The following is a 27,952-nucleotide window of genomic DNA, read 5'->3' on the forward strand; positions in this document are numbered from 1 at the left end:
ACTCAGTTGAATGTTTTTTTTTTGTTTGTAAAAAAAAAAAAAATACAAATGTATGACTAGATGTTTTATATTTAATCCTATAAGTATTTTTAATATAAACATTTACAATCATTTTGACTTTACTACTGCATGAACATGAGAGACTAGACTCTCACAAGTCTCTCAACCCTCTTCCCTTCACGTGATTTCCATCTCAATGACTTGTTTTAAATTCGGGGCCAATGACATCATCAACACTGAATAAGTTTAATTTTCCATTTACCCTACACATCCCCTTCACATAAAGTTATGGTTTTATGCGGTTACTCCATTCACCCTGCTCACTGGTGCAGTGGAAAGCACCACCCTGTGATGTAATTCATCAAAGACTTTATAAAAATGTAAATAGAAACTCAGTTTCTCCAGTATCTCACTGTTCCCAAATAGCAAAAAGGCTCATTATACTATGACAAGGCATTTAGTGTCTCACTTAGTAATCAAGAGAATAAATGTACCACTGTTGTACCAATGTTAAGTAAGTAGTGGTGATTTTAAATCAAAATTTCTTCCATCTTCATGTCAGTAAATGGTACACATTGGATTTCGGTAACCACACCACCAGTTCGGCCACAGGGTGTATTTCTTTTTGTAGGGTGAATTCCTCAGGCATTTGGCAGCGTCTCGGTCACACTTACATAGAAGCTTCTCACACATGTCCGTCAAATCATCTGCAAGGGATGACATATTTGTATTAGTCAATAGCGGAAGAGGATTCGACAGGATGACACTAATTTATGTGTATATGTGTGTGGTGGCTGACAAAAAAATTCATCACACAGATTTGAAAGCATAGATTTCAATCGTCTGCTTCTTTCAGACACACCTTTAAATACTCAAAGGTAAACATTGCACCATCTGTGTTGTACTTGATCACTTGAATCCTGTTGCACAGGTACGGGAGACACTTTGTCATATACTTGCATGGTGTCAGGTGATATAACATTCTTAATTGTGTTACAAGTCTCAACATAACTGCGTTTATGCAAAAAATAAAGACTAGCCGTATGTGATATTTGAACATGGGTGTGTAGATGTTTTATATCCACTGGAGATAAAGCTACATAGTAGCTTGAAAGTAGTTTGAAATGTTGAGGAGAAGCCAAAGAAAAACCAGAACACCTGCACAGAGAACACTTTGGTCGCTGAACTAGGGTCTTGTGAGATTTACTGGCCTGGCACATGCATGATAATAGCTATTTTGGGAATATTTTGACTTTAGAGGTTTTGCTGTATTATATACTGCACATAAGATGAGAGAGAGAGAAAACAATACCACAATCAGCTGTCTTGTCATCACATGTCCAATCATAGCGGTCTGTTTTGGTATGGCAGCCTTGGCGTTCGGCACTGTCGTAGCAGCAGTCGTGTTTGTGGCAGCACCTGTGGTCGAAATGAAGGTTTACATTGTGTGCGTGTGAGGGTTAAACCGAATTTAGGCCGGAGGCGGATCGAAAAGTGGTGGTTGGAATCACATTATTTTTGGGGCGGTGGGAGGAGCATGGGTAGAAAGCGTGAAAAGATGGAGACAATTAAAATTTGGGTGTGGAATTGAGAAGTGCTGGTGGCGCTGGCTCAATATGGCGTTTGAGGCTTCCAGAAAGGAAATTGGGAAACGAGATTCATAGGTACTAATTTATACCGTGGGCACCACATAATGTATAGGGTGTCAACTGGGATTTCTTTAGCACTATAATCAGGTACACTTGAGGCGATATTTGCAGCATTGACATTGTGTGGTGAAATCGGGGCGGGGCTTACACTCACCAGTCGGTCCTGTCTCGTGGCCAGCCTTGGCCCCCCAGTCCACAGTAGCAGCCGTACGAAACGTAAGCCAAAGGCGATCTCCCCGTGCTGCAACTGATGATTCCCGCCAGCTCCAACAGACCTCTTTTAGAGCGCTGGGACGAGATGGTGGACGCGGAGGCCGCAGTGGCCACAGAGACCGCAGCCACTTCAACGGACACAATAACAGAAGAAGAAGAGCTTTGTTTGACACTTTAACCCATTAATTTTCGATAACTTTTGTCTTCCTTTGAGTCAAAGGTGACCTGAAACCTATTCCATTGGGAGAGAGATGGTGTACAACCTGGCCTGGTCGCTAGCGAATCACAGGGCAGAGAGAGACCCAAACATAAGCTATAGGAGGAACCCAGGAGTAAATGCAAACTAGGCTATCTTATGTGACACAATAATGAAGTGCCCCGAGTCAAGGGGTTGCACAAACACAGACATTCTTGCCAGCTCACGAGTTGACTTTGCACTTACTCATTCAAAACTGCTCATATATGCCCATAAGGTTGCGTTCTATGAGACTTTGAAATAAGGCAAATGTATGAACAGAAATGAGCTGTATGTGCATATGTCAGTGACATTTTAAGAATCTGCAGATATTCAAACGCGGAATACAAATGAAAAATGTGCATCTTTCTGGATTCCAAGTTTAATCGTTTCAAAAAGAGTCTTTTTTAAGACAAAATACCAAAAAAGAAAAGAAAAAAAAAAGGCAATTCAGTCACAGCTGGGTCATTATTCCTCAGCCAGGATGCACATGCACATTTTGGTCTTTTTGAAAAGTAATTTCCAAACCAAAAGCCAATCTACACGTGTCAGGAAGCTCACTCCACTTTCTCTAAGTACAAAATAATGACTTTCAAGGAAAACTATAGTGATACATGTGTCAGATTAGTTCATTTGCTCATATAAAGGACTAGTTTGAAACGTTAGTCAAAAGTTTGTTTTTAATCTGAACGGAGTATACAACACATTCAGAAATGCATGCAGAACAATTGGGTTTCTTTTCTACCTGGAAGAAGACAAGTTCCCCATTCAGGTTGCCATTGTTCACTTGCTCCTTCAACCATTATAAAAAGAGCCGTGTTCCCCCCACTAAAGTTAAGCAGCCAACTTACCTGCAAAGAGCAAAAGTGCGTCGTGAAAGGCAGTCATGGCATGCGACAGACAGGCAGACAGACAGCTGAGCTGCGCACTGCTCACATCGGTGCTGTGTGTATGTGTGTGTGTGTGTAACATGGAGTGTGGTTCTTTTTTTAGATGTTGTCTGAATAATCTCCTGAGCATCACCATTGGCCAGCTAAGCCGATCCAGTGTTTGTCAAACTGGCCTGCCTGCGTGTTATTATTATTAATTAACCTTAGGTATTGTACCACAAATGTGATTATATTTCTTGTTGCAAATGCATAGACTAAAACTGGTACATGAGGTTTGATATAAGCAGTTATAAATACTTTGTGAACATGGTGAATACAACAACAACAACAAAAAGTTATAACTGCATCTATTATTATGAATTTGTCAGAATGATTTACTTACATCGACTGCACTTGTCGGTGTCAAACTCAGATATATGCCATCTTTTTATTACCGGTATGATTTTTGAGCATGTTTTTAGTTTTGCCACACGATAGACCACCATCATTTGTTATGTTTTAATATTAATGCTCAGATTCTATTTTTTTTTTTTTAATAGTGCAGCAGTTCCTCATTGTGACATAAGCAGCTTCCTCTCAACTCCTTTTCATATCCTTCACATGTTCACTGAACCTCTCTCTGTCACTATGGTATCCAATTATTAGTGCTACAAAATATCTGCACGGATACAAAAAATGATAATTGTATTTTGTCAGGCAAACATCTTAATGACAGAGCATCCCTGGGGATTCATCTGCCGTGTAGATATAACGTGATAACATGAAAATTCCACATGATAGGAAGGATTCAAACTCCCAACATTAGAACTGAGGTACAGTAAATGTGCTTACCTCTCATCCACCATGCCACCTCAAACATGATATAATTAAAAGTCATATACAAACTGAGATTTTGATACTGTTTAAAATGACAAAAATACACTACCAGTCATACGTTTGAGAACAACCCATATTTTAAAATGAAATTCATGCAGTTCAATGTCTAATCGTACTCTGAAATGAATGCAAAGAACAAATAAAACAATTCAAGGTACAAATCACGTTATCTATCTATAAACTAAAAAGGCATTGTAAATGTTTGACTCCTTAAATCACCACTTTGAGCAGCTGTAACAGGTGAACACACTGGTAGCATTCTTTTCTACATTGGAAATTAAATGTTCTTCCCTACTATGTTGCAGAAGATCCTAAAAAAAAAGGGTGGGATTGGGGGGGGCTTGTAGCCTATTTTTTTGTTTATTTTTTGTCCAGTTCATCACAAAGGATGGACACTGCATTTTGTATATCACCACAAAGAATGGACACTGTGCATTTTATAAATTCTAAAACGTACATTAGACCTGTGTGCTGGGTTTTATTGTTTTATTTTAAGTTCAACACTTACCTTCGTTTCATTTATTCCAGGCCTTCGATCTGATAGTAGAGATACCAGTTTAAACCGAAACCGGGCTACTCCCTTATCGGACTGTAGGGGCAGCACTTTGCCGGATTGGAACGTGCTCGTTGTTTATTCAGCAAAGAAAAAGAACTAGCTAAAGGCGGCCTTTGGCGATAGTATACGTTTAGCTTATTTTCAAAAAAACATTTTTTTTTTAAAGCTAAATCGAACAATCACGTTTAGTCATCGGATGCTGCTGGTTTCTGGGCTTGTTTTGCTTACGTTCACATTCAAGTAAGTGTACAACGCTGCCACGGGAAAGCAGTCTGGGATGTTTGCCGGCCCAAATAAAAGAAAAAAAGATGGACCAAGTCGCTATTGTTTGATTAGGAGAACTAGTTAAACTTGAGACATGCCTATGCTTTGTTTGGGGCAAGTCTACTTCCTAGAAACTACGCTAGTCAGGTAGCATCATGTTGCTAGTTACGTCCGCGTTTCCACCGTCCGCCAAAGTAAACTCTTTCGGTTTCCAAACAAGATTCGCTGTAGTGGTGTTCTAATGTGCCACGAGAGTACAACTGCTAACCATAAAAAAATCTATATAAAATGGTCGGAGTACCACACGTGCGCTAATGTCATGCAGTCATCATCCGACACAGGTCCACTTAATAAGAGCCGCTGTGTGCTGGGGGAGGTATGAATGCAACGTTAACGAACAAAACGTCAGGCTGTTGTTGTGAAGAAGAAGAACAACAATGCTGACGTTTGCTTACTCCGAAACTAATGGACAGGACATGCGTAACCTGTCCCGATTATTGTCCATTTCACATCGTCCTGCCCGTTCCACTAACTTGTATGAATTTTACTCTTAAATGAGGCATAAAATGGCACAAACGCTTGGTAGGCGCTTTTAATCAGTCCATTAAAAAGTCTGAAAAGTCTATTGTAGTACCCATTCGTCCAGTGCCGTGTTCGTCGGTGGACTGACCTTTTGATTTGTCGCCACTTGCCCGCTAATTAAAGATGCAGTTACCCCCCATCCAAGCTTTTATTGAGATAATCAAAACATCTTTACATTCAAGAATATTGCTTGTATCGTTTCCTGACAAAATCTCTGTTCATTTGAAAGATAAGTGGGGGAAAAATGCTGCTTTTCTTATTGTTGATTAATTTTATAGCTTTGAAAATGGATTTTAATTCCAGAATGAAAAACACAAATCTGGGATAGGATTTGGAAATTTTTGTTTGTGAATAAAAACTTAAACATAAAGAACAACAAAATTAAATAACTATTCAAAATTGTTGTCTTCTGAGTTACTATAATAGCAAACTATCTTTTAGCACTAAGATAGGGGTTTTGGAGGCTTTAACCCTTAAAAAAAAAGGCCACTAAATCAGACCAAAGTTGTTTAGTGATCACACATTCAAAGAAAAAATGGAATACTGTTTAAATGTCATTTCCACAGAAAGAAAAAAAAGATTACTAATGTCGACAAATTTGAATATTAAATACTTAGAAGTAGGATATATATGATACAAATTATTAAGATGTATTACCTTGGCATACAATATGTATAAGGTAAAAACCACAATTTTTCCAATTTATATCTTTAATTTTAGAATTCCAGAAAAACTTTCCTCTTGGCACAATTTTGTTCCTTTTTTGTAGAATTTGGCGTATATGTTTATTATTACAGTTCATGTCTGTTAATTCGATTCCATCAAGCTTCAGAACAGCTGTTATCTAAGTGTATCAGCGTCTTATCACAAGTGATTAAAAGCCCGTTGTGTTGTTTTATTTCCCAGGCATTGACACCCAAGAACACACAGTCATGTCTGGATTGGGTCCGTTGGACAGAAAGAGTCGCTGGCAGCAGATTCAGAAAGGGCTACAGTTTATTCAGTAAGTGTCAGTAGCGAGCAGTCACATTAGATTAGGTGTTTAATGTTGTCTAAAGATTTTTTATTTTTTTGGGTGTTGCCAAGCTCAAATTGGCAGCTTCCCACGACTTGAGTAATGAGCAAAAATCAGTAATAACACGTTTGGAAAGATTCTTCAGAAAGGGCAACATGGCAAATAATGAGACAGAAGAAGAGCATGTAACTTTCGAGAAAACATTGTATTTAAGAGAAAATTTCAGCAATCTGAAGGTATGGGTTATTGCACCAAATCACTCTGCTTAATAATTGGTGGCAGGCTTGTGAATGAAGCAATGAAGCCATCAAAATTCCACCCATCCATTCACCCATTTCCATCTGTGGATGTGCTGAAGCCTATGCTAGTTGTCTACGGGTGGTGGGTTACACCCTGAACTGCTCGCCAGCCAATTGCAGGGCACAGAAACGAACAACCCTCACTCACAAGCACACCTAGGGGACAATTTAGAGTGTTCAATTAACCTACCATGCATGTTTTTGGAATGTGGGAGGAAACCCATGCAAGCATTGGGAGAACATGAAAACTGCACACGGGATGGTCGGAGGCCAGAATACCCTCTGGACCTCTGAACTGTCAGGCGGACGAGCTAACCAGTCAATCAAAATAGCTTTGGCGCAAATACTGTATTGAAAGAGAAGCGTTTTTATTTTTATTATTATTATTGTTACCGGTATTATTATTTTTATTTATTTATTTTTACGAAAAATGATAACGATAGTGTTGAGCAGTTTTGATTGCAATTCTCAAATTTGATTGCAATTCTCAAATTTCTCTTATCTTGCTTATAGATCAACACTGCCATATCCTGGAAGTCAAGATCATTATGAAGTAAGCCATAAATATATCCACATCATCAAACCCATGTATTTTCCCCTAGAAAATTATTAACGTTGCTTGTCTTTTTGGTTTTCAGGAGTTCGTTAAGGATCTTATTTGGAATCTTTTTGGTGAAGGCAATGACGTGTTTAAAGAGGGCGAATGGACAAAATCCATCGAGATGTATACGGAAGCCTTGAGTGTAGCCGACTACGCCGACTCGGAGGACATCTCTGTGGCAACGGGTTTATTAGAGAAGCTTTATGCAAATCGAGCCGCCGCATGCCTAAACATTATTCCGGTGAGTTGTTTTTGGTTTGTCTAACTTCCACAGTAGGGGAGCTACTACTGCATGATATGAAATATAAAGAATTGCAGAGGTGGGCATCGTCATTGACTGGAATTTAGGATTGACGGAAGTGCCCACCTGTTGACGTGTGCTTCAGCACTTTCAGCAAATGTTTGATAATGCGAAGCCTTGAAAAAAAAGGCACAGGTGAGCACCGAGTGAAATAGGATTACTTCTGTCGATCGCGGTGAGTATACACGGTCCTTCTCAATCCGTGTATTTTTGTGAGGCTTCACATCATCAAGCAGGTGGGCACCTCCATCAATCATAAATTCCAGTCAGACGATGCCCAACTCTGAAATTCTATCCTAGTAACACATGGGCTCTTTTAATCGCAGATGTTGTGGCTTACCAATTTGGCAAAGCGATGACATGGTGACTTCTGATTGTCACACACCGAAATTGAAACCTTATCAGTCATTCTCGTGCCTGTGGCTACTGCTAGTGCTAGTTATGTTCAACTTTGTGAGACGAACGGACCAGAAGACAGGAAAAATAAGGCTAGTACAGCTAATGAATTTGCAGACCCTTGATGCTCATTTAGGTCATCAGTTTAGGAGCATTATTTGGCTACCCGTTTGAGGACATAGATGGAAATTGTGTGATCGACAAGACCCAAACTATATGCCTTCAAAATACTTCATGGGCAGCACGTTGAACATGTTAATGATACATGTTTGTTTCGCAAGCTGAATCTCCACATTCAAGTTTATTTCTGTGATTTTTTTTTTTTAACAGTTCTTCTGAAAAGTTTAGGATCAGGGAAAATAGTTAAGTGGAAAAGAAGTCCCTCCCCCCAAACTTCACCCGACCCCTAGTGAGGCTCAATGTGCTCTGCCGTTGAGTAAATAAATAGAAGTGGAAATGAAAAAGTGCTTTATTTGACCATGGAAATTGTGTGTTAAGTTAACACAAGGTGAGAACAAGTTCTCAGTGTGTGTAGTTTCATATTGCACCAGATGGCAGCTAGCAAAGGTGGTGGTGGTGTGGGGGAGTTTTACCGTTTGGTCTCAACAACCTTTCCTTGTAATGAGATTTCATACTTTCTTGTGAAGAAAGCGTCACTGGACACGCTTCATGTTCGGGAAACGATCCCTTCTTTTGAATCTGGCTTCTTAAGTACTGGAGAATGATGCTATTTGGAGGCAACTTGTGTATTTCAAAGAACGACCTGTTTCTCTTGGTGTCGAACTGCAAAGTGGCAGTAAAACCTCATCCTTATCTGTGTTTCTGATTGACCTCTAGTTTTGTTAACATTTGAACAACAATTCCTCTTTCTCAGGGACTGTATGATCTGGCACTAGAAGATTGTGAAAAGGCCCTGCAGTTGAATGACGGCAACTACAAAGCACTGTACAGAAAAGCCAAGTCTTTAAAAGAGATGGGAAGGCATCAAGAGGCGTACGACACTGTGGCCAAGTGCTCTCTGGCTGTGCCTCAGGTAAGTAAAACCCATGTGGCAAGCACTTCTGTTTTGCTTTGGTCAGCATTTCTGTAACTTTTGTATTGGTTCAAAAAGACATGCATGAAATGGAAGTTGTAGTGTTAGCTGATGTTGATGGATGCTCATGTATTAGCTAGTAGGGGTGTTAAAAAAAAATCGATTCGGCGATATATGGCGATACTACATCGCGCGATTCTCGGATCGATTCAATTAAAAAAAATCGATTTATTTATTTTATCTATTATTATTTTTTTTAAGAGCTCAGAATTGTTCATTCGGTAGTCTTACCGATTCAACGTCTTATCATCATTGCCTTTTTTTTTTTTTTTTTTTTGTGTGTGTGTGAATCGATTTTTAAACTTCCATTTTTAATGGAAAAATATTCAACAAAACGTCTGACTTCGGGTTAGGATTCACACCTTGAGCATGGAAGAATGTTATATGAACGGAACATTAAGCCTTAATATTTTATTTTAATGCCGTTCAAACATGAAACAGATTACAACCTCTATAAGACTGAAATTTCAGATAAATAAATAATACATTTTCATATAAATCTTACACTCTACAAGCTTACTGATTAGTATTTTCTAAATTTGAATGAAAAAAAATCGCAACAATCGACTTATAAATTCGTATCGGGATTAATCGGTATCGAATCGAATCGTGACCTGTGAATCGTGATACGAATCGAATCGTCAGGTACTAGGCAATTCACACCCCTATTAGCTAGCCTACACAGTAAAATTCCCTGTTTTGAAATTACTGTACATGAAAACCTCACAATGATCCTAGAAGTAGACAATGAAAACGAGCAGAAAAACAAAACAAAACACTGAAGTCTAACACTAGGTTGGACATCCTGCAATTCTTCTTATTCTGTCGCCCTGTGTGATGTTTTACTTCTTTACAATACTAGTGAGATACAATAAAGACAAATCTCAAAAATATGATAATGCTTTTCTAGTAATTAGGGATGCACGATAATATCATGGCCGATAATTATCGGCAGTTATCGACCAATTTGACATCACACAGATAAACCTGATAATAAACCTGATAATAAAGAAATGCGATAATCATAGACATGCCACGTTGGTCCATTTGTTGTTTGTGGCAATGGTAGACTACATCATTCTGAGCCACTGTACTAATTATATATTTTTTATTACATTTAACTTTCAGTAGCCGGGCCAAATATTAGAAATGAGAGGCACTGATAAGACTCTTGTACTGGATCTTATTTGTGTGGGAAGGTGTGCAATTGTGTAAATCAGACGGCTCACAATGTGTTTTCTCTGTCAGGATCCCAGTGTCATACGGCTGACTCAGGACCTCGCCAAAATATTAGGACTGAAAATTCGTAAAGCTTATGTAAGGAATAAGGTAAGTGTAGCCTGGCCTCTTTGTAGTCCTCAATGTTCAACCATGTTTTCATGCTGGAGTCTGATTTCCTTGTTAAATAGCTACAGTGGACCTCTGTTACTCGCATGGGATAGGGACAAAGCCCGGCAGCGAATAGTGAATTTTTACAGATAATTGAGGCTCCTCTGAAAGTGATTATGACATAATGGCCTAACTTTAACCAATAAATACACTACAAACTATTGTCCCCAAAACACTTTACTTGCATTTCAAACGTAAAGCATTGTTATGCCCTGAAAAATACAGTACACTTCACATCTTATAGCTAATATACGATACAAAATGTAAAGTACCTGTATATACAGCGGCACAATTATTTTGTGCTTAACCTTGAGATGATCTGCAGTTGGACCTTTATTAGCGCAGAGGCTTCTGCTGCTTCGTAAACTCTGGGCCAACTTGGCAGTTAGCGCATCAGTGTTTACTGACCTGCTGGATTTCCAATTACAACAGGAATGGCTGGGTTTAGTGATTCTCCACTAAGCTGTTGTCATGGTTTCCCATGGATTTTATGATATGTTTAGTCCTAGTTTGGCAAAATCCAAAGCAGTCACAAGGCACAGAACACACTGGCTTTAACATTTTATCTGTCCACTCCTGCTGACTCTCCGTCACAAGATTTCCTTTTTTTGCAGCCGGCCTTGAATGCTATGCGGGGATCTAGTCATCAGGAAGCCACCTATGATCAGGTAACGTGTCAACAATGCACAGTACAGTACCTATCAAAGGTGGAGTTTGCAATATTAGAAAAAAAACAAAAACAAGGCACTTTTTTTTTTACATGTTAGAACTGTGTGGTACAATGGATCACAAAAATAAAAAATCAGCACAAAATGTCTAATATTATGGAGGACCAAAAGTGCCAAAATCAAATGTCGGAAATACACCATTAAATAATTACCGATAAATAAATGTCATGAAATAATTACATTTGCCATTTATTAATTAAATATGGAATTAAATAAACCAATGAATGTGTCATGAAATAATTAAATATGATTTATCATTGTTGTGCAAAACCAACATCAAAATAAAAGTGATATTTCTACTGTTTCGATAAAGTACAATTTTGACTTGTAGGTTTTTCCATTGAAAAGTGATTTGCTTCTCGTAATGCCCCGCCTTGACTGTCGCGACATCTCACAGTTCATGTAGGTGGTCACGTCACGCTAACGGCTCCTCATCCAACGTCACGAGGATAAATTGTTTGCGTGTATGGGGCCGCGTCAGCCTTGGCTCTACCGCTCTGTGCTTAATAAGACTTGTTGACCCCTGGGGAAGCAATTCCGACACAAAAGCGAGTGGCCCTGTACTTCATACTTCCTTTTCTCCATGACCGAGCGGGGTCACATGACGACAGGAAATGTGGAAAAAGTGTTTCCATTACACTTTTGCGAAATACTTCCATTTCAACACGTCTCAAAAAGCACCTCATAATGGCAAATTGAGGTGAATCGCGCCACCCAGCTTATCGAATCGTGTTCACTAGCTACTCACACTGCATCAATTCATTATTCTGAAAAAGATTTGCCTTGACTTGGTGAGCCGGGTGAACCAAACAGGTGTTAATTATGTCTGCCATTTTTAAATGTAGTCTCAGTTTTAGTCCAATTTCACTCACGCTTGTTAGTTTTTATCACAGTCAACCTCATCCCATTTTTATTTAGTCCATTTTCAGTCGACTATAAAGCTAGCATTTTAGTCTTTATTTTAGTCAAAACTTAATTTTATTCGTCTAGTTGAGGTCAACATTTTACTCTAGTTTTAGTCAGGACAACCATTTTACCCATGTCTAATTTTTTGTCAGCCGATAATGTGGAACATTTGAGATCTAAAACAATTTCACATAAAATCTTATCTTTTTGATGAAAAACAGCTTCACACACAATTAACCTCCTGTCTGTCCCATGTGTTTGTGCTGTGTGTCACATGACAGTGTCGACGTGACAGATTAGCAAAGACAGGATTTTACAAAATCATGTAATTCTCTCTTTTGTTCATAAACTAAAATGTTCATAGATATTAGTGGGGCTGAACGATTAATTGCATTTGCGATTAAACTGCGGTTTGACAGCACACGATTACGTAATCGCGGAAAGCTGCGGTTTAAATGCTCATTGATATGGAGATGAAACGAGGGAAGGGGGAAAGCAGGAACGTCACCACCGCTGTAACTAAAGCCTAGTGCCGTAAGTAGTGTTGTTCCGATCCCGTTTTTTTGGCCCCCGATACCGATACCCACCTTTGCAGTATCGGCCGTTACCATACCGATACTTCCGTTTTTTTTTTTTCCTCAACATGAAAAAGCTGTCCTCCTATTGGTTCAAAGCATTCAAGGGCCAATAGGATATCTTAGATCGGCATGCAGTGAACATGTCACATATCAGTGAATGCCGTGCACCAGCAAGACACAAGATGCTGCATCCTAAATCCTATATTAGCGTTGGAATTAATGGTATCGGCATGTTACTTGTGAGTAGTCACCGATACCGATACCACTCTTTTAATGCAGTATCGGCACCTCTGCGGATACCAGTATCGGTATCGGAACAACACTAGCCGTAAGTGCACGTCCTTTTGGTGATTTTCTTTTTTTTGTCTCGTGAGACCTTGAGACGAGTCTCGAACATGTTTAATCTGTTTGAGCTTGGTTTTAAAACAAAACTTAACTATTGTGAGTTATGACTTTTCGGCTGCTGTAATATGTATGGAGGACCAAAACTGACAAAATTCAAAATAAATAAATGACTAAATAAACAAATAAATCACTAAAAGTGAAAATAAAAATGAATATAAAAAAATATAATACGAAAATTATATCCAGAAAAATAAACATAAATGGAAATAAATCTGTTTTTATTTTAACTTTTAGTCATTTATTTATTTATTTAGTCATTTATTTATTTATTTGTTTAGTCATTTACTTATTTTGAATTTTGGCAGTTTTGGGCCATACTGTACTGCCAAGTCGAAATGTCATTCAAATGAGGGGGCGGTCCTAAGCGTGTCATGGGTTGGACTGTGCCGTTGCAAAGAGCCTGTTGGTCGAGTGAACAGCTCCACGAACGAGGAAGTCTTGTCGGCTTGCAATGGAGAGCTCCAGCAATGGACGAGTATCGTGTCCACTATCACCTCAACTTGCGACTTGATTTGCTAGACAACAAGTGAGAGCAGACAGTGGACAAGATAGTCGTCCATTGCTGGAGCTCTCCATTGCAACCCGGCAAGACTTCCTCGCTCGCCAAGCTGCTCACTCGACCGATGACAGGCGGTTTGCAACGGCGGAGTCCAACCCAAGACTGTAGGACCGCCCTATCATTTGAATAACATTTCGACTTGGCAGTACGGCCCAAAACTGCCAAAACTCAAAATAAATAAATGACTAAATAAACAAATGACTAAATAAATGAACAAATAAAGAGATAAACGACTAAATAAATAAATGACTAAATAAATAAATAAATGACCAAATAAATAGATAAATAAATGACTAAATAAATAAATAAATGTCAAAGTGAAAATAAAAACGGATTTATTTCCATTTATATTAATTTTTTTGGTTATAATTTTTGAAGTATATTTTTTTATATTTATTTTTATTTTCACTTTTAGTCATTCATTTATTTATTTATTTATTTCGTCATTTATTTATTTTGAATTGTGGCTGTTTTGGTCCTCCATAGTAATGTAACGCGTTTTGTAAACGTGTACTGTACACCTAAGTGTGCGGCAGGTGGCAGCGGGTGATAAATTTGAGTTGTCCTATATTTTGAGGCTAAATAGGTCGGTATGTGGCCATGTGTTGTCATCCGATTTCATGAATGAAGATTAGGACGGACGAAATTAGGGATGCACGATAATGCTATATTCATCCGATACCCATAAACCAGTAATTCAGAAAGTGCCAATGCCATTAACCAATAAGAAAGCCGATAGTTGTTAGCAAAATTACTTGAATACAAATATATTTGAGTCCTACTATAAGTCAAACATATACAAATACTTTGAAACATTGTGTAAAGCACCATACAGCTGAATTTTATTTATATCTCTGCTTCAAAGACAAGCAATAACTCATTTTGAGTTTGCCAAACATTAGGGATGTAATGATACTGGCAATGTCGTGATATCGCAATATTAAAACTGCCACAATATATTGTCGTCATCATGTCACAATATTAAAAGCAGCACATCTGTTCAAAAAGTCGGGTTGATTTCCATTTGTGCAGTTCTAGCACCTTCTGGTGGCTACTTTTTTAGTGAACTTTAATTTCCACAAGGCATGTTTTGGCCCGTGGCACTATGGCAAACTGGTTAGCACGTCCACCTCCCAGTGCTGAGGACGCAAGATCGAGTCCAGGCTTCGGTCTTCCTGGATGGTGTTTGCATGTTCTCCCCGTGCCTGCGTTGGTCTTCTCCGGGTTCGTTGGTCTCCTCCCACATTCCAAAGACATGTATGGCAGACTCCTTGCTAGAGCTTCAACAAAATGTCAAGAGTTTCGGGTGCATTCGAGCATGGTTGGAAGAAAACGTTGCCCCCGCTCTTGGCTGACATTCCGGCTGATCTCTTCCGCATTCACTCGCTTCCTCTACAGCGGAAGCGGCGGCGCCGGGGAAAACGCGGCGGCCAGCTGTTTATGCGAAAGCGGGCGCTGAAACAAGCTTCGTTCGTCCCCTGCTCGTTCCCGAACGCTTCGATGTACTCCGTTGTGGTGTATTCTGGATAGGGATGTAACGATATGCAAACATCACGATACGATATTATCACGATATGAAGGTCACGATACGATAATTATCACGATATTGTGGGGCGGTTGGTGATATTTAAATAAGATCGCAATATTGTTAAAAAAAAAAAAGCTCATACTAAAAAAAGCACAATATTGTGCTTTTGTACATAACAGCAATGCATATAAACCACCTACAATCTCTAATAACAATATTGAGACACTTACTTGCTAATCCAAGCACACATTGATCGCTTCACAAGCAAATTAGGTTCCCCTTCATCTGACAATTAGAATAGATTTTAAACATCAAAGGCCAAAACATCCCTAATGAAAATTAAATTGTACTAATAAACTAGCCACTAGAGGGTGCTGGAACTGAACAAATGGAAATCAACCTGACTTTTTCAACAGATGTGTTCCTTTTAAATATTGTGAACATGATGACGACGATATTGTGCCAGTTTTAATGTCACGATATTGCCGTTATCGTTACATCCCTAATTCCGAACCCTGTCGACTCCTGGCTGCTTCCGATTGTCGACTCCCCTGGAAAGCTTCGGCCGTGCCGCCCTCTGCCTTTTGGACGGGGTGCCGACCTCCAGCTTCTGAAGGAGCTTCCCCGAGACCGCCGAACAGAAGTGCCAAGCACCCCTGCTCATGCTCCCACAAGGATCGTGCTATTAAATGCGCGGTCATTGGCAAAACGTTTATTCTGAGGGAGTTTTTCCTCTCAAACCACTTGGATTTCTTCCCTATGCCTGACGGAGACCTGGTCTGTCGCCGGTGATTCCACCGCTTTGATTGAATTACTCCCGCCTGGCTGTGCTTGACTTGACTTGTCTTGACTTGACGTACTTGAACACTCCGAGGATGTCGGGCCAAGGTGGAGGAATGGCGAGTATTTTTAAAAACAATTTTAAATGTAAACGATGTCTATTGCCGCACCGATTAACAGCTTTGAAGCCACTTTCTTTGAAGTCGGCCACTGTGCTGTGTCATCTATCCAAAATACAATAAGTACTTTTTAAACGACTTTGAATTTTTAACCTCCTCACTGCTGGTCAGTTCTCTGATGCCTTTGATGAGCTTTGTATCCCCACTTCAAACACAGAGGAACTCAGCTCATGGTTCCACTCACGCTGCCTCAATATACTTCATTCAGTGGCTCCATTCAAAAGTCAGACCTGCGTCCTGGTTCAATGAAAAAACGTGCAGCCAAACAGGAGTGCCGCAAAGGTGAACGAAGGTGGAAAAAAGACGGGTTGCAAGTCCCTTATCAAATCTTGAAAGACAGACTCTTTTTTTTTTTTTTTTTTTTTCTTTTTTTTTCATTGCTAAGCGGATGACAGTCAGATCTATGTCCCCCTTAGAAAAAAATGGACGCTTTCTCATTGAGGCCTCTTTTGTCCTGTCCGGAGAAAAATCAAAGCCTGGATGGCTTTAAATTTCTTGAACTTCCACGAGAGGAAAACAGAAGTTGTGGTCTTTGGTCCTCTGGCGCCAACACAGTCTCAAACTTGGGTGTCAAGATGGACAGTGATTTTAAACTGGACCAGCAAATTGCTTCTGTTGTCAAATCCAGATTTTTTCATCTTAGGCAGCTGGCTAAGGTAAAGAATCTCCTATCGGCTTTAATGTGGAGTGATCATGTTGCTTTCCTGTCAATGCACAGTTTTCTTTTGCACCAATCAATCTGCGGATCATGTGCGATCCGAACCGTGGGGTCTGATCCGTACTGATCACGGATCAATAACGATCCCTTGCACCAATGGCTCATCTTATGCCTATAATTGAATTGTAATTCAAATATTAAAACTTGTCGTGGCACACCAGAACTGACCTATCAAGAGACTATTGCACTGACACATTTCTTGGCCCGATTATTGAGCTCTGGTTAGTTAAAATGAGTTTAGTTATTTAAAAAGAATGACCTGGTAGTTCTCGTGAGGAAAAAAAATCAAGGATAAACTAAACTTAATGTAACTGTGATTTTCTATGCGGACAGCTGTATTGCTGGGCATGGAAAACCAGTCGCAAAGTCACCGTTCTCACTGGTTTGACATGTAAGTTGATTACATTTGTCATGGCAAATGGCACTTCATTTATATAGCGCTTTTCCACCTTAAAAGGCCCTCAAAGCGCTTTACATTTTAACTACCCATTCACCTACTGATGACGCAGCATCAGCAGCAATTGGAGGTTCAGTATCTTGCTCAAGGATACTTCGACGTGGTCACAATTGCATGGGATCGAACCCACAACCTCTGGGTTGGGAGACAACTGCCATACCACTGAGCCACGTTGCTTTTAATTGATTATACATTCCAAAAAATAGAACACCATACTAGTAAAATTTCATGTTTGGCAACATTCCGACATGGGCAAGCTACCAATGTCACAGCAGTGGCAAACGTCGGCTTGTATACAGCGCACATTGTACATACAGTTCGTTTTGCGGGGCGACATTCAAATCTTACACAAGCCGATTGAAAACTGCAAATGCCACCTTTAATGTGCCGCTTGCTAACCAATGCATCATTTCATGGACTTTCATCTGTGCTCTTTCAGGCATCCCTAAATTCAACTTCAGTTGAAGAAATAGAAATTGGTAAGCGCTCAATCGGTCTTATTACTTTTGATTGAAGAAAAAAAAAAGGAACCAAATGTTGAGTTGCTACTTAAAATTAAATGAACATTAGTAAAAGTACATATTTTCAAGCACTTTGTTAGTGTGGGGATTGTCTTAGCATTCTTTTCAAGTTTGAATTATTTATTATTATTTGAGTTAACATCCTTAACAAAACATATTTATGTATTTTCTAATGCCTTCCAGAAGTGCCTGAGTTGGCCCCAGTCAGCAGTACTGTGGTTCCCACACCAGTCCATGCTCCGCTGCTAAATGACACAGTGGTAGATGAGCTTCGGTTCTCCAGCAACCTCCCATCAGTGCCTCAGTCAGAACCTCCAGGCTTTGAGTCCTTCATCCCATCACTACCTCCGTCAGAGCCTCCAGGCTTTGAGTCATTATCCCTTCCCGTGTCTTCGCCTTCACCCTCCCCCCTCGCCGTATCTACCTTTATGAACGGCTGCCGAACTAATAAGCCGCACTCTCTACACGAGACCAGCCAAGACTTAGAGGTTGACATAATCGGGAATGACTTGGATGACCTGTTGGACCAGGCAGGCCCAGAACCGACTATGGTTAGTATGTAGAAATGACGACCAGCCTCCACCCACAGAGGATCTTTGCTGACTCAATTGTGGCATTCTCGCTGTCTCTCTCTGCAGGGCATACCCAAAATGAATGGCCCGCTTCCTTTGCCACACACTAAACCCTTGACCTCCTCCATGTCGAGTCCGTTCCTGATGCCGTCTCACATCAACCCTTTCCTATCCAGCACCCAGCAGTGCACTGTCAATCTTCCACCGCTGTATAACCAATTAGGATCCAGTGCCTATTTTGGGATGGATACGTTTAACACTCTTCCTCGGCCCCTTGACACATTGGATAGCCTCTCCTTATCTGGTCTTAAAACAGGTACAATTACTCACCCTTCCTCTATTGCCATGTGTGCACAAATGCACATCCTCATGATTTCCTAACACCTGTAGGTCCTTATGATTATGAAGAACAGGGTGTCTGCAGTTCTTTAAAAAGTCTTGAATTTGATTTTTTTCAAAGTTAGCACATGAATTAATCTTCAATTCTTAAAAAATACCAGACAAAATCTTTTCTTTACAAAACTTACAAAAACATTGCAACTTACATGCAATTGTGTCCCGTTTACATGTTGTGATATCTCATTTACAAAGTGGCCTTAAAAAGGTTTTAGTTCATAAGATAAGCTATGATATTTTTCTTTTTTATTATTGAACAACTGTAGGCCCCTCAACATTGTATAGCCAAAAAGGAACCTAACAGGAGGCTTAAACATCAGATGTAATGTCTTAAATTGTACATTTATTTTATATATAGCTGGTGTTGGGCCAAAACCTTGTACCTCCAAAATAGTCCCCTTTCAGGAGACCCCAAAATGCTTGTTCAAACATTAACATTTCATCATGAAAGACAGTAAATTATTTTCAACAATTTGGATTGGTAAATAGTTTGTAAAAATAACACCAATAGTACAGAATTTAATTTTGAAAAAATCTGAAATTTAACAATTTGTGACTTAGTTTTCGGCTTATAAACAAGAATAAAGTGATACTCACAAATGTCATGCCTGTATATTTTCAGATTATTCTTCAAATACATTCGTGCCACAGGTAAATATTATCCGTGACTCAACATGATGACAAAATGGTGTGAGTTTCAGACATTGTGACTTTTCTCCTTTAATGTTTTGTCAGACACAGATGAGCAACCATGACACTCCAATGGGAATGGCTGTTGGCATGCCTGAGGTGAAGGGTGCTTCTTTCGGTGTAGCCAAGAACCCATTAGCAGAAACTCACGATTTCAGACAGGCGTGTTCACTCTGCTATATCAGAACAGGTGAGTGTACTCTTGTATTGTCAAGAGGAAAAAGTGTACGATGGGTGTCTCATCTGGCATGTGCTCTGTGTTCGCAGGAGCCAGCATGTTGCATTACACGCTCCATACCGACGATCACAAATGCAAAAAGGACGTTTTACTGGGCAGACTCAAACAGTCACTTGATAAAACATGGAAGCTAATTCGACCCAGACCAACAAAAACCCAATATGTTGGGCCTTATTACATTTGCAAAGGTGCAATTGCCTTTTTTGAAGCTTGACTTCAAACAGTACAGTAGTTGTATTCACACACTATCATTGGTAGTTTATCTAAAATACCTGTGCACTTTTCTCCAGAGGTGGCTGTGGGAAAAGAATGTGTCTATCCCGGTCACTGCACGTTTGCATACTGTCAAGAGGAGATTGACGTTTGGACGCTGGAGCGGATAGGCCTTATATCTCGGGAACTTCTCTTTGACCCTTTTGGGCCCAGCTCCAACATGAGGCTGAGTGTGACCAAGATCTTACAGGAACACCCTGAAATATTTGTCTTTCTTTGTGGAGTGAGTATACGGCTTCACTCCATCGGCGTCTCTTTGTGGAAACTATGAGAAATTCTTAATCTTCCAAGTAGCGATTTATCATATTAAATTGACGAGGAGGCCCTCCTTGTGAGATTCGTCATCAGTCAGTAGTGCTCATTTGTCAATGTCTGGGATTGTTGTTGGTCTAGAACAGTACTTGGCGTGTGATGAAATGCTAAAAGAGTGTGTTTTGTCTTCAGGTATGTTTCGACCACAAACCTAGAATCATCAGCAAAACCAATAAAGATAACCCGTCGCTTTGCTCTCACCCGGTAACCAAGCACGATTTTGAGAAACATAAGTAAGTACTTGGCAGCCATTCTACTATCCAGGAAGCAATCTGGAACAAATTAGTTTCTGCCATTGAGTTGTTCCGTTTGTCCGCCAGGTGCCTGGTACACATATTGAAGGAGAATACGGTGCGGTATTCCAAAATCCGAATGTTGAATCCCCTATACCAGCTCGACTTGTGTCGACACGAAGTTCGCTACGGTTGCATGAGGGAGGACGAGTGCTTCTATGCTCACAGCCTCATTGAGCTGAAAGTCTGGATGCTGCAGCATGAGTGCCGTAAGATTTTTCTTCTTCTATATATATATATATAAATAAAATAAATAAATAAAACAAAAGGTACATGTAACATTTGTACTAGCCACAGGGTCGAATACAAGTCAAGTCATCTTTAGCGCTTTAAAACAGCCTTAGCTGTCACAAAGCGCTTTACAGAAACTTCAACTTGTAGCCCTGAATTTACGGGATATGGAATTCATGCTGACTTTTTTTCCTGTTGATATCACACAGGCATCAGTCATGAAGGTATTGTTCAAGAGGCCACCACATTTTGGAACTCCAATATTGCACTGCAAGGTGGCCAGGTAACACTTAACATTGCCATATATTTCTGCCATTAAAAGAAAGACGTTGAAACTTGTCCCATCTGTTCATGGGCGGCGTAGTTCAGTGGTAGCGTGGTTGTCTCCCATCTGTCGGGTTGTGGGTTTGATCCTCTCCCCTGTTAACCATGTTGATTTTATTCCCGCAAAATTGCGATTGTGATATCTTACGCCATTATTTTATTCAGTGTCCTTTTCAATGATTTTTTTTACCTAACAAAAGTTTATCATAATAAACAATATCAGATATATTATAGATTACAGGATCTTAACATGATGGCAAAGAAGCCTTCACGTTTTTTTCTAATTACAGTTACAATTTACCACTTCAACATATCCAGCTTTTCATGTTATATGAAACATGACATGTAAACACTGCATTTATCAATAAATAAATTCAATATACCTGTTTAAAAAATAAAAGTTAGCTATCTCCAGTCAGTAAACTCACATATGCAAAAGTGTAGGCAAAATAAAATTATACATGCTCATATAACGTAACATTTGGTGAGTTGATTTAAAAAAAATGAATAAATAAAAAATACACTAGCATTCTGTAGCAATCCTTGTGGCTGGGTCGGGGGTTGGGTAGTTTCCAATGGTCTGGACAGGCCGTGAAAGCGACACTGACTTGTTTTGATAAGCTAAGCGCGTTCAGAGCTGTTGTGTTCTGGCGTGGTTGCGGCCGACAGTTACTTGCAAATTGTCATTAAAGCGTTGTTTGTTCACCGATTGGCGTCATTAGTTCACCAACGCTTGAATACGCGTACATTAAAAGAGGCAAATCACAACGGTGAAGTGGTTTAAAGCCAAAATCAAATAGATTAAACATGTTAGACATTCGTCAAAAAACTCTCAAAAAAAACATGCGCTTCTGGCGCCTGGCTTTAGTTACAGCGGTGACGTTCCTGCTCCCCCCCTCCCTCATTCCGCTCCGTTTCAACGAGCATTTAAATCGCACCTCGAAAAAAATAAAATAAATCGCACCTCGATTTAATTGCAAATGCAATTAATCGTTCAGCCCTACACTGAACTCCAATATGCTTCCAGTGTACCTGGCAGCGCCCTGCATGGCAGCAGCCGACCACTGGTGTATGAATGTGTGTGAATGGGTGAATCTGAGGCTTTGTAAAGCGCTTTGGGTGCTATGGTTTGGATAAAGCGCTATATAAAAGTCAGCCCATTTAACATTTCCCATCTGATCATCCATCAGGTTTTAGGGCAAAGAAAGTTCGGGCCTCAAAATTTGAAGATGATATTTGTTTGTAGCCAATGTTGGAGAAACGGGCAGCTAAGTGAACCGGACAAGAATAAAAAATATTGCTCAGCCAAGGCGAGACACACGTAAGTTGATTTGTAGGCACGAAGTGAGAGGTCTGGTACCTGGTGCTCAGCTAGTTTTATTTTGCAGGTGGGCCAAAGACAAGCGTGTGGTGCTGGTAAGCTCTAATGAAAGGAAAAAATGGACAACAGTTCGAGCCCTTCCTACCAAAAAGCCAATTCCAGCTCAGTTTGAGGTACATATCCAACAATATTGACATCTGAATCTAAAAAAACTCACCAACTTAGTGTTTTGTTTTGTTTTTACCCCGTAGATTTGCATGCATGTGTCAGCTGGCAAGAAGTGTCAGTATATTGGCAATTGCACATTTGCTCACAGCACAGAGGAGCGAGACCTCTGGAGCTTCATGAAGGAAAACAACAGTGAGTCCACTCCTTTCTTCTCAGAATTCAAATGTGTGACCTGATGCGACACCACTAATCGTGTTTGGTGTGTATTTAGTTGCAGATTCAGAGCAGCTTTATGACCAGTGGTTGCAGTCTCAAAAGGCGGGTTGGGGTGAGGAGAATGCAAATGTTTCTGTGAGGGAGAACGGCAAGCCCATCCACATGCCAACAGACTATATGGAAGAAGTGGTGAGTTGGCAACAAAAAGGCCAATGTAGGAAACAATTGACTTTGTGGGTGCTGGGTCATTGAAAAGCCGGTTACACACATCCTGGCAACTAGGCCCAATTGAAGCCCTTCCTTGCAGTCACAGTCAGCAAATTAATCTGAACAAGTATTCTATGGTATGGGGTGTTTAGTGATTTATTTATTTATTCTTCATCCCTGATATGTTCATAGACCCACAACCGTAAATGTTAAACGGTAACCTGTTCAGTATAATCCTTCTGTGTTGTCATCAACTGAGTTGAGCCGTTCCTGCTAGATTTGAACTAGGAAGTCAGGAAGGTTGCGCGGTTACCGGACACAAGAAAAGAAGCAACTGGCTTGGTTGAGTGTTCATATAACATCTCAAGTAATGTATTTTACTGGAAAAACAGCTATCCAACTTCTTGTGTTTCTTGTCCTCTTTTTCTTATTTGTATTTTATGGGAATCTGGCCTTTGCCAGACTCACATTTAGTCATATAGAAATCAGGACTTTGACATCACACATCCCAAAATGGATGTAGTCGCCGCCATTTTGGCACTATAGGAAACGTGTCCGCTACTTTGAGTAAATGCCAAATGTTAAAGTTGAGTTTAATAAGTGTGGATTCTCTTGGACGGAAAGTTGACGGATAAAAACGAGTACACCCATTGCGAGTAATAGGCTTTGATAAAGGGTGTTTGGGGAATAGTCACATGACATCCAGATATCTATTGTGTACGTTATGCACTCTACTGTAAAACCGGTAAACACATGATGATTTTTCAAAAATTGTTCCATCCTTGTTCAAATAACCAACTGCAACATAACAGGTAACTCCAGTTTACTCATTTCTACTAGTGTGTTATTGACTTAAAGGGACAGTTCGGATTTTTTGACATGAATCTCTATTTCATCTTCACCTCCAGTGTGTGCGATCAGCACTGACTTACCCCTGACAGCGTTCTTTGACACAAGTTCTGGTCCGGTGTTGGACGAGAGGAAAATAGTCCAGCAAGTTGGCTGGGGTCACCGAAATAAAGCGTTTTTCTTCTAAAAATAATTTGTGTTCAAAACAGTGATATGTTTGCACACTAAACTCCTTTCTGAAAAAAGTCAGACGCCATTTCCAGCGGGCCCTATTTTTCTGTTCGTTCGTATCACTGCGCATCGCCCTGTAGACAGCTGATCGATGCATTGCAGACAGCTGATCCGTGCACCTTCTGCCTTCGAATAGACAACTTGTAGATTAGTGCGCGTCTATCAGCTGTATGCGGCGCGCCGCACAGTGAAAAATAGTAATGGTAATGGAGTCTTGAATTTTTTTTTTTTTCAGGCAAATGTATCACTCTTTTGAACAAAAATTGTTTTTAGAAGAAAAACGCTTTTATTTCCCTGACCCAAGTCAACTTGCCGAACTATTTTCCTCTCGTCCAACACAGGACCAGAACTCCGGTCACAGAACACTGTTAAGCGTAAGTCAGTGCTGATAGCACACACTGGAGGTGAGGATGAAATTGAGATTCGTCAAAAAAAATCCGAACTATCCCTTTAAGCATGTCAGCAGGACTCAGCTGTCCCACAATGAAAATTGCATTTTAAAAATCAATTAAGTGTTCAGACCTTGGATACATAGTAATATCATGTTTTGGTCTATTTTATCAAAATACTTTAAAATGCTATTAAACTGAATATATACAAAAATCATTTTTATATGTAACTTCTGCTGGTAGTGAATTGAAGCATGGGAATCCATCATGCGTTTTTTACTGCAAAATTCTGTCCATTCCTTGTCAAGTTAGTGTAAAATGAAATAAGACTTTGTTTGATGCCATTGTTAGCATGACGATGCAAACAACTGAGATGTCTGTGTGCTTGGTGCAGGCGGGCAATCACTGCTGGCTGTGCGGTAAGAACTGCAACAGCGAGAAGCAGTGGCAACAGCACATCACCTCGGAAAAACACAAAGAACGGGTCTTCACCTCTGAGGAAGACCACAACTGCTGGCAGTATCGATTTCCCACCGGCACTTTCAAAGTCTGTGAGAGGTGAGCTTTGTGGGACCACAGAACACACAATACTACTAAACCCTTTGGGATGGATCGACTTCTTAGAAAGAGGCTTTTACCTTCAAGTCAAGTCACTTCAATTCAATCAATTGAATATATTAGCACAGGGGTCTCCAAGTTGGGTCCTCGAGAGCCCCTATCCAGCCTGTTTTCCATGTTTCTCTCCACTAACACACCTGATTCATGATCACGATCGTTATCAGGCTTCTGCAAAGCTTGCTGATTAGCTGATCATTAGATTCAGCTGTGCTGAAGGATGGAGACATGGAAAACAGGCTGGAAAGGGGCTCTCGAGGACCCAACTTGGAGACCCCTGTATTAGCAAGAAAGGGACATTTGTGCTATCATTTGTGCAAAATGATAGCTGCAACTGCAACACTGTTTGCCTCAAGAGAACTAATACTTGTCTATAGATCATATGCGAAACAGCTGGATGACCTCCACTCCAGTCAATGCCATGCACTCATTAGTCGCAGGTGGCAGTTATTACCTATGACATGTAATATTTATTTCCGTAGCTGTCTATCACATCACAACAAAATAGTATCTGTAAAGTGGATGTAGCACCCACAGACAAGTGTTGCTGTAAGTGCAGGGGAAAAAAATAAAGAATCCATCTAATTTTGTATAGTGCTTGTCCTCATTAGGACACTTCTAACGTGTTGGCGTCGCTAACTCATGTTCGACCTAACATGCTGAAATGCTTGGTGGTGTGTTGGGACAGGTTCCACATAGGGACGTGCACAGAGGATGACTCGTGCAAGCTGGCCCATGGCGAGCAGGAGCTTCGGGAGTGGAAAGAGCGGCGGGAAGTGCTTTTGATGAAACTGACCAAAGCCAGAAGAGACCATCTTATAGCACCCAATGATAATGACTTTGGAAAATACAGTTTTCTTCTTAAGGACATTAAGTAATGGCATTGAAGAGCACATGAATAGAAGCAGTACTCAATATAAGGTATCCAGGATGGATCACATCATAATTATAAAGCAGCGACAGACCAGCCCGATGACGATAACCGTCTCCTTCATTGCCGGTCGAACAAATGGTAGCATTGACAAAGAAGCTTTGCTATGCACCACTCATATGAAGAGGGTGATGGAAGTAGCACGTTGTAAAGCCTTTTCTTTGACAATTTTCAAACACAGGTTTTACATGACTTTAATTAATCCACATTGGTCAGTTATCTCATTTTGTTACCACTAAAAACAGTCAACACACCAAATGAAACGTCTTCGATTTTTTTTTTCTCTTGTGAAGGACATTCTTACATACAGGGAGGAAGTTTAGGGACATTATCTGCATAAATATAACAAGCAAATGATTTTATTCATTCGATAATCAAAAGTGTCCGGTGAGGTCCATTTCATTTCCAGCTGTCACGGGCCAACGGAGATGGACGGGCCCTGGTGACCAGCACCTGCTGCAGGTCCTCCACCTCCACTTTCCACATCTGTCTGTGCAGCGCTGCCTGCTCAGAGAGGTCAGCCAGCTTGACGGCGCGGATCACAGGCTCGGGAGACACAGCCTGGATGATGCCCATCACCATCACGTATTTACCTTTGGGAGAAAGGGGTGGTTAGAAATTGAATGTTATTTTTAGGTGCTTGAATGTGAAATCACCAAATACGCTTAAAAAAAAAAAAAGTTACTGCTGGCATCGGACTGAAACGTAAACCCATGTTACAATTGGGTATAGTTCATGTTTTCACAAAATTGATACAATGATTCGGTCAGTCCACCTAAAAAATAATAATAAATAATGCCTAAAGTACTACTGTATATCACTCCACCATCCCTCTTCATGACCAACTTTCATACTAAATAGAAGATACATTTTGAATGTTTTTTTTCCAGTATGGTTTTATGTCTTGCATTTTTTTAGAACACTGTTTTCTCCCTAACATTAAAAGTAATTAGACTGATTCAATATGATACTGTACACCCACTCCTATAAAATCACCAAAGGAAGAGAAAAACGTGACTCAGAAGTGACACCAAGCCAATACTGCTCTCTTGCGTCGACCTAAGGTAAGTCTTTTGTTTTCATATTTGGATGGTGTAAACCAACACAGCCCAGTTTTACTTAGTAGGCTATAGAACGAAGAAACAATTACTGGCTTATTAATTATTGGTAATGCTAATTTTTCTTTGCCAGTCAGCATAGTTGCTAACATACCTAGCACATTAGCATTGACTTGCACAGTCACAGCCAATAGTACGCATTAAAATAAAAAGTTTTAACTATGAAGGATTTATTCGGTAGTGCTGCGCCAAGCGCAACAAAACATACCGCAAACTTTAGGTATTTTGGTCTACTGAGGTACTTTCAGTTAACGAGTAGGTACTGTAACAGTTGAACTGGGCGTACATTTCGCGAAGTTATATATTTCCGTTTTGAAATATATTGGTACCTAAATTGGCCTCCAATTCGCGAATAAATATCATGTAACCGTCAGAAACCAAATGTCTCGCTTTAATTACCCGAGGACAAACACGGTTTCCCTTTGGGGATGCTATTGACACCCTGGACGGTGAACGTGCCCGTCTCGTCCATGAGCAGCACGCTGTTGATTGCCAGCTGCACTTCGAGCACGGTGCCCTGCATCCACACCAGCGAAACCTGCAGGGAACGATCCTTGCCCAGCCTGACGACCCAGCCGGCCCCAGGCTCGCCGGAGCTCCCCCGCACCTCCGTGGCCGTCCTCAGCTGGCTGGAAAGGACCTTCACGGGGGGAGCGCGCTTCCTCTCACCGGTGGCGTTATCTGGTTTGTCCATTACGCCATATTACATGTTGCTAACTTGCTGTCCTTTGTAAACATGAACCGAGCTTTTCATTTCCCGCGTGAGGATCGACTTCCGATTTATACGTCATTACCTATGTGAGCACAATTCAAAATAAAAGGCAAAACTAGCACTGGAAGTGGATTGTCAGCATTTATAC

General features: G+C 40.3%; 3 protein-coding genes across 4 annotated transcripts; 1 reads left to right on the forward strand and 2 right to left on the reverse strand.

The window, feature by feature from the left end:
* Positions 1–63: 63 nt before the first annotated feature.
* Positions 64–5,071, reverse strand: pla2g10 (phospholipase A2 group X). Of its 2 annotated transcripts, XM_077527741.1 has the most exons (5): positions 4,372–5,071; positions 2,843–2,948; positions 1,804–1,990; positions 1,313–1,419; positions 64–707 (listed from the first exon to the last, which is right to left on the reverse strand). In XM_077527741.1, exons 2-5 carry the CDS (start codon positions 2,898–2,900, stop codon positions 559–561), a joined length of 501 nt encoding a protein of 166 aa, XP_077383867.1. In that variant the 5' UTR covers positions 2,901–2,948; positions 4,372–5,071; the 3' UTR covers positions 64–558. The 2 variants fall into 2 exon arrangements, with proteins under 2 accessions (XP_077383867.1, XP_077383860.1); XM_077527734.1 differs by lacking the exon at positions 2,843–2,948 and having other exon boundaries at positions 2,949–5,069.
* On the forward strand, positions 4,466–26,668 carry zc3h7a (zinc finger CCCH-type containing 7A). Its single transcript, XM_077527722.1, has 23 exons — positions 4,466–4,659; positions 6,172–6,268; positions 7,093–7,132; positions 7,218–7,421; positions 8,752–8,910; positions 10,219–10,299; positions 10,974–11,027; positions 17,637–17,676; positions 17,902–18,269; positions 18,357–18,606; positions 19,309–19,337; positions 19,422–19,566; positions 19,644–19,802; positions 19,905–20,110; positions 20,332–20,432; positions 20,520–20,701; positions 20,933–21,006; positions 22,238–22,368; positions 22,436–22,541; positions 22,620–22,728; positions 22,808–22,941; positions 24,823–24,986; positions 25,732–26,668. The coding sequence occupies exons 2-23, from the start codon at positions 6,198–6,200 to the stop codon at positions 25,919–25,921; spliced, it is 2,997 nt and encodes a 998-aa protein (XP_077383848.1). The 5' UTR covers positions 4,466–4,659; positions 6,172–6,197; the 3' UTR covers positions 25,922–26,668.
* rmi2 (RecQ mediated genome instability 2) lies at positions 26,318–27,913 on the reverse strand. The gene is made up of 2 exons (XM_077527754.1): positions 27,492–27,913; positions 26,318–26,567 (listed from the first exon to the last, which is right to left on the reverse strand). Exons 1-2 carry the CDS (start codon positions 27,784–27,786, stop codon positions 26,374–26,376), a joined length of 489 nt encoding a protein of 162 aa, XP_077383880.1. The 5' UTR covers positions 27,787–27,913; the 3' UTR covers positions 26,318–26,373.
* Positions 27,914–27,952: the final 39 nt, after the last annotated feature.

The sequence above is a fragment of the Festucalex cinctus genome, chromosome 1 (genome assembly GCF_051991245.1).
Source record: "Festucalex cinctus isolate MCC-2025b chromosome 1, RoL_Fcin_1.0, whole genome shotgun sequence".
Classification (NCBI taxonomy): Eukaryota; Metazoa; Chordata; class Actinopteri; order Syngnathiformes; family Syngnathidae; genus Festucalex; species Festucalex cinctus.

Coding starts and splice junctions, on each gene's coding strand:
- zc3h7a (XM_077527722.1), top strand. CDS start 6,198: ATGTCTGGATTGGGTCCGTTGGACAGAAAGAGTCGCTGGCAGCAGATT. Junction 19,338..19,421: donor CAAATACATTCGTGCCACAG/GTAAATATTATC, acceptor ATGTTTTGTCAG/ACACAGATGAGCAACCATGA. Junction 21,007..22,237: donor TTGCACTGCAAGGTGGCCAG/GTAACACTTAAC, acceptor ATCATCCATCAG/GTTTTAGGGCAAAGAAAGTT.
- pla2g10 (XM_077527734.1), bottom strand. CDS start 3,123: ATGGTGATGCTCAGGAGATTATTCAGACAACATCTAAAAAAAGAACCA. Junction 1,991..2,948: donor CGCACTTTTGCTCTTTGCAG/GTAAGTTGGCTG, acceptor TGTCCGTTGAAG/TGGCTGCGGTCTCTGTGGCC. Junction 1,420..1,803: donor CCACGAGACAGGACCGACTG/GTGAGTGTAAGC, acceptor TTTCGACCACAG/GTGCTGCCACAAACACGACT.
- rmi2 (XM_077527754.1), bottom strand. CDS start 27,786: ATGGACAAACCAGATAACGCCACCGGTGAGAGGAAGCGCGCTCCCCCC. Junction 26,568..27,491: donor GAAACCGTGTTTGTCCTCGG/GTAATTAAAGCG, acceptor TTTCTCCCAAAG/GTAAATACGTGATGGTGATG.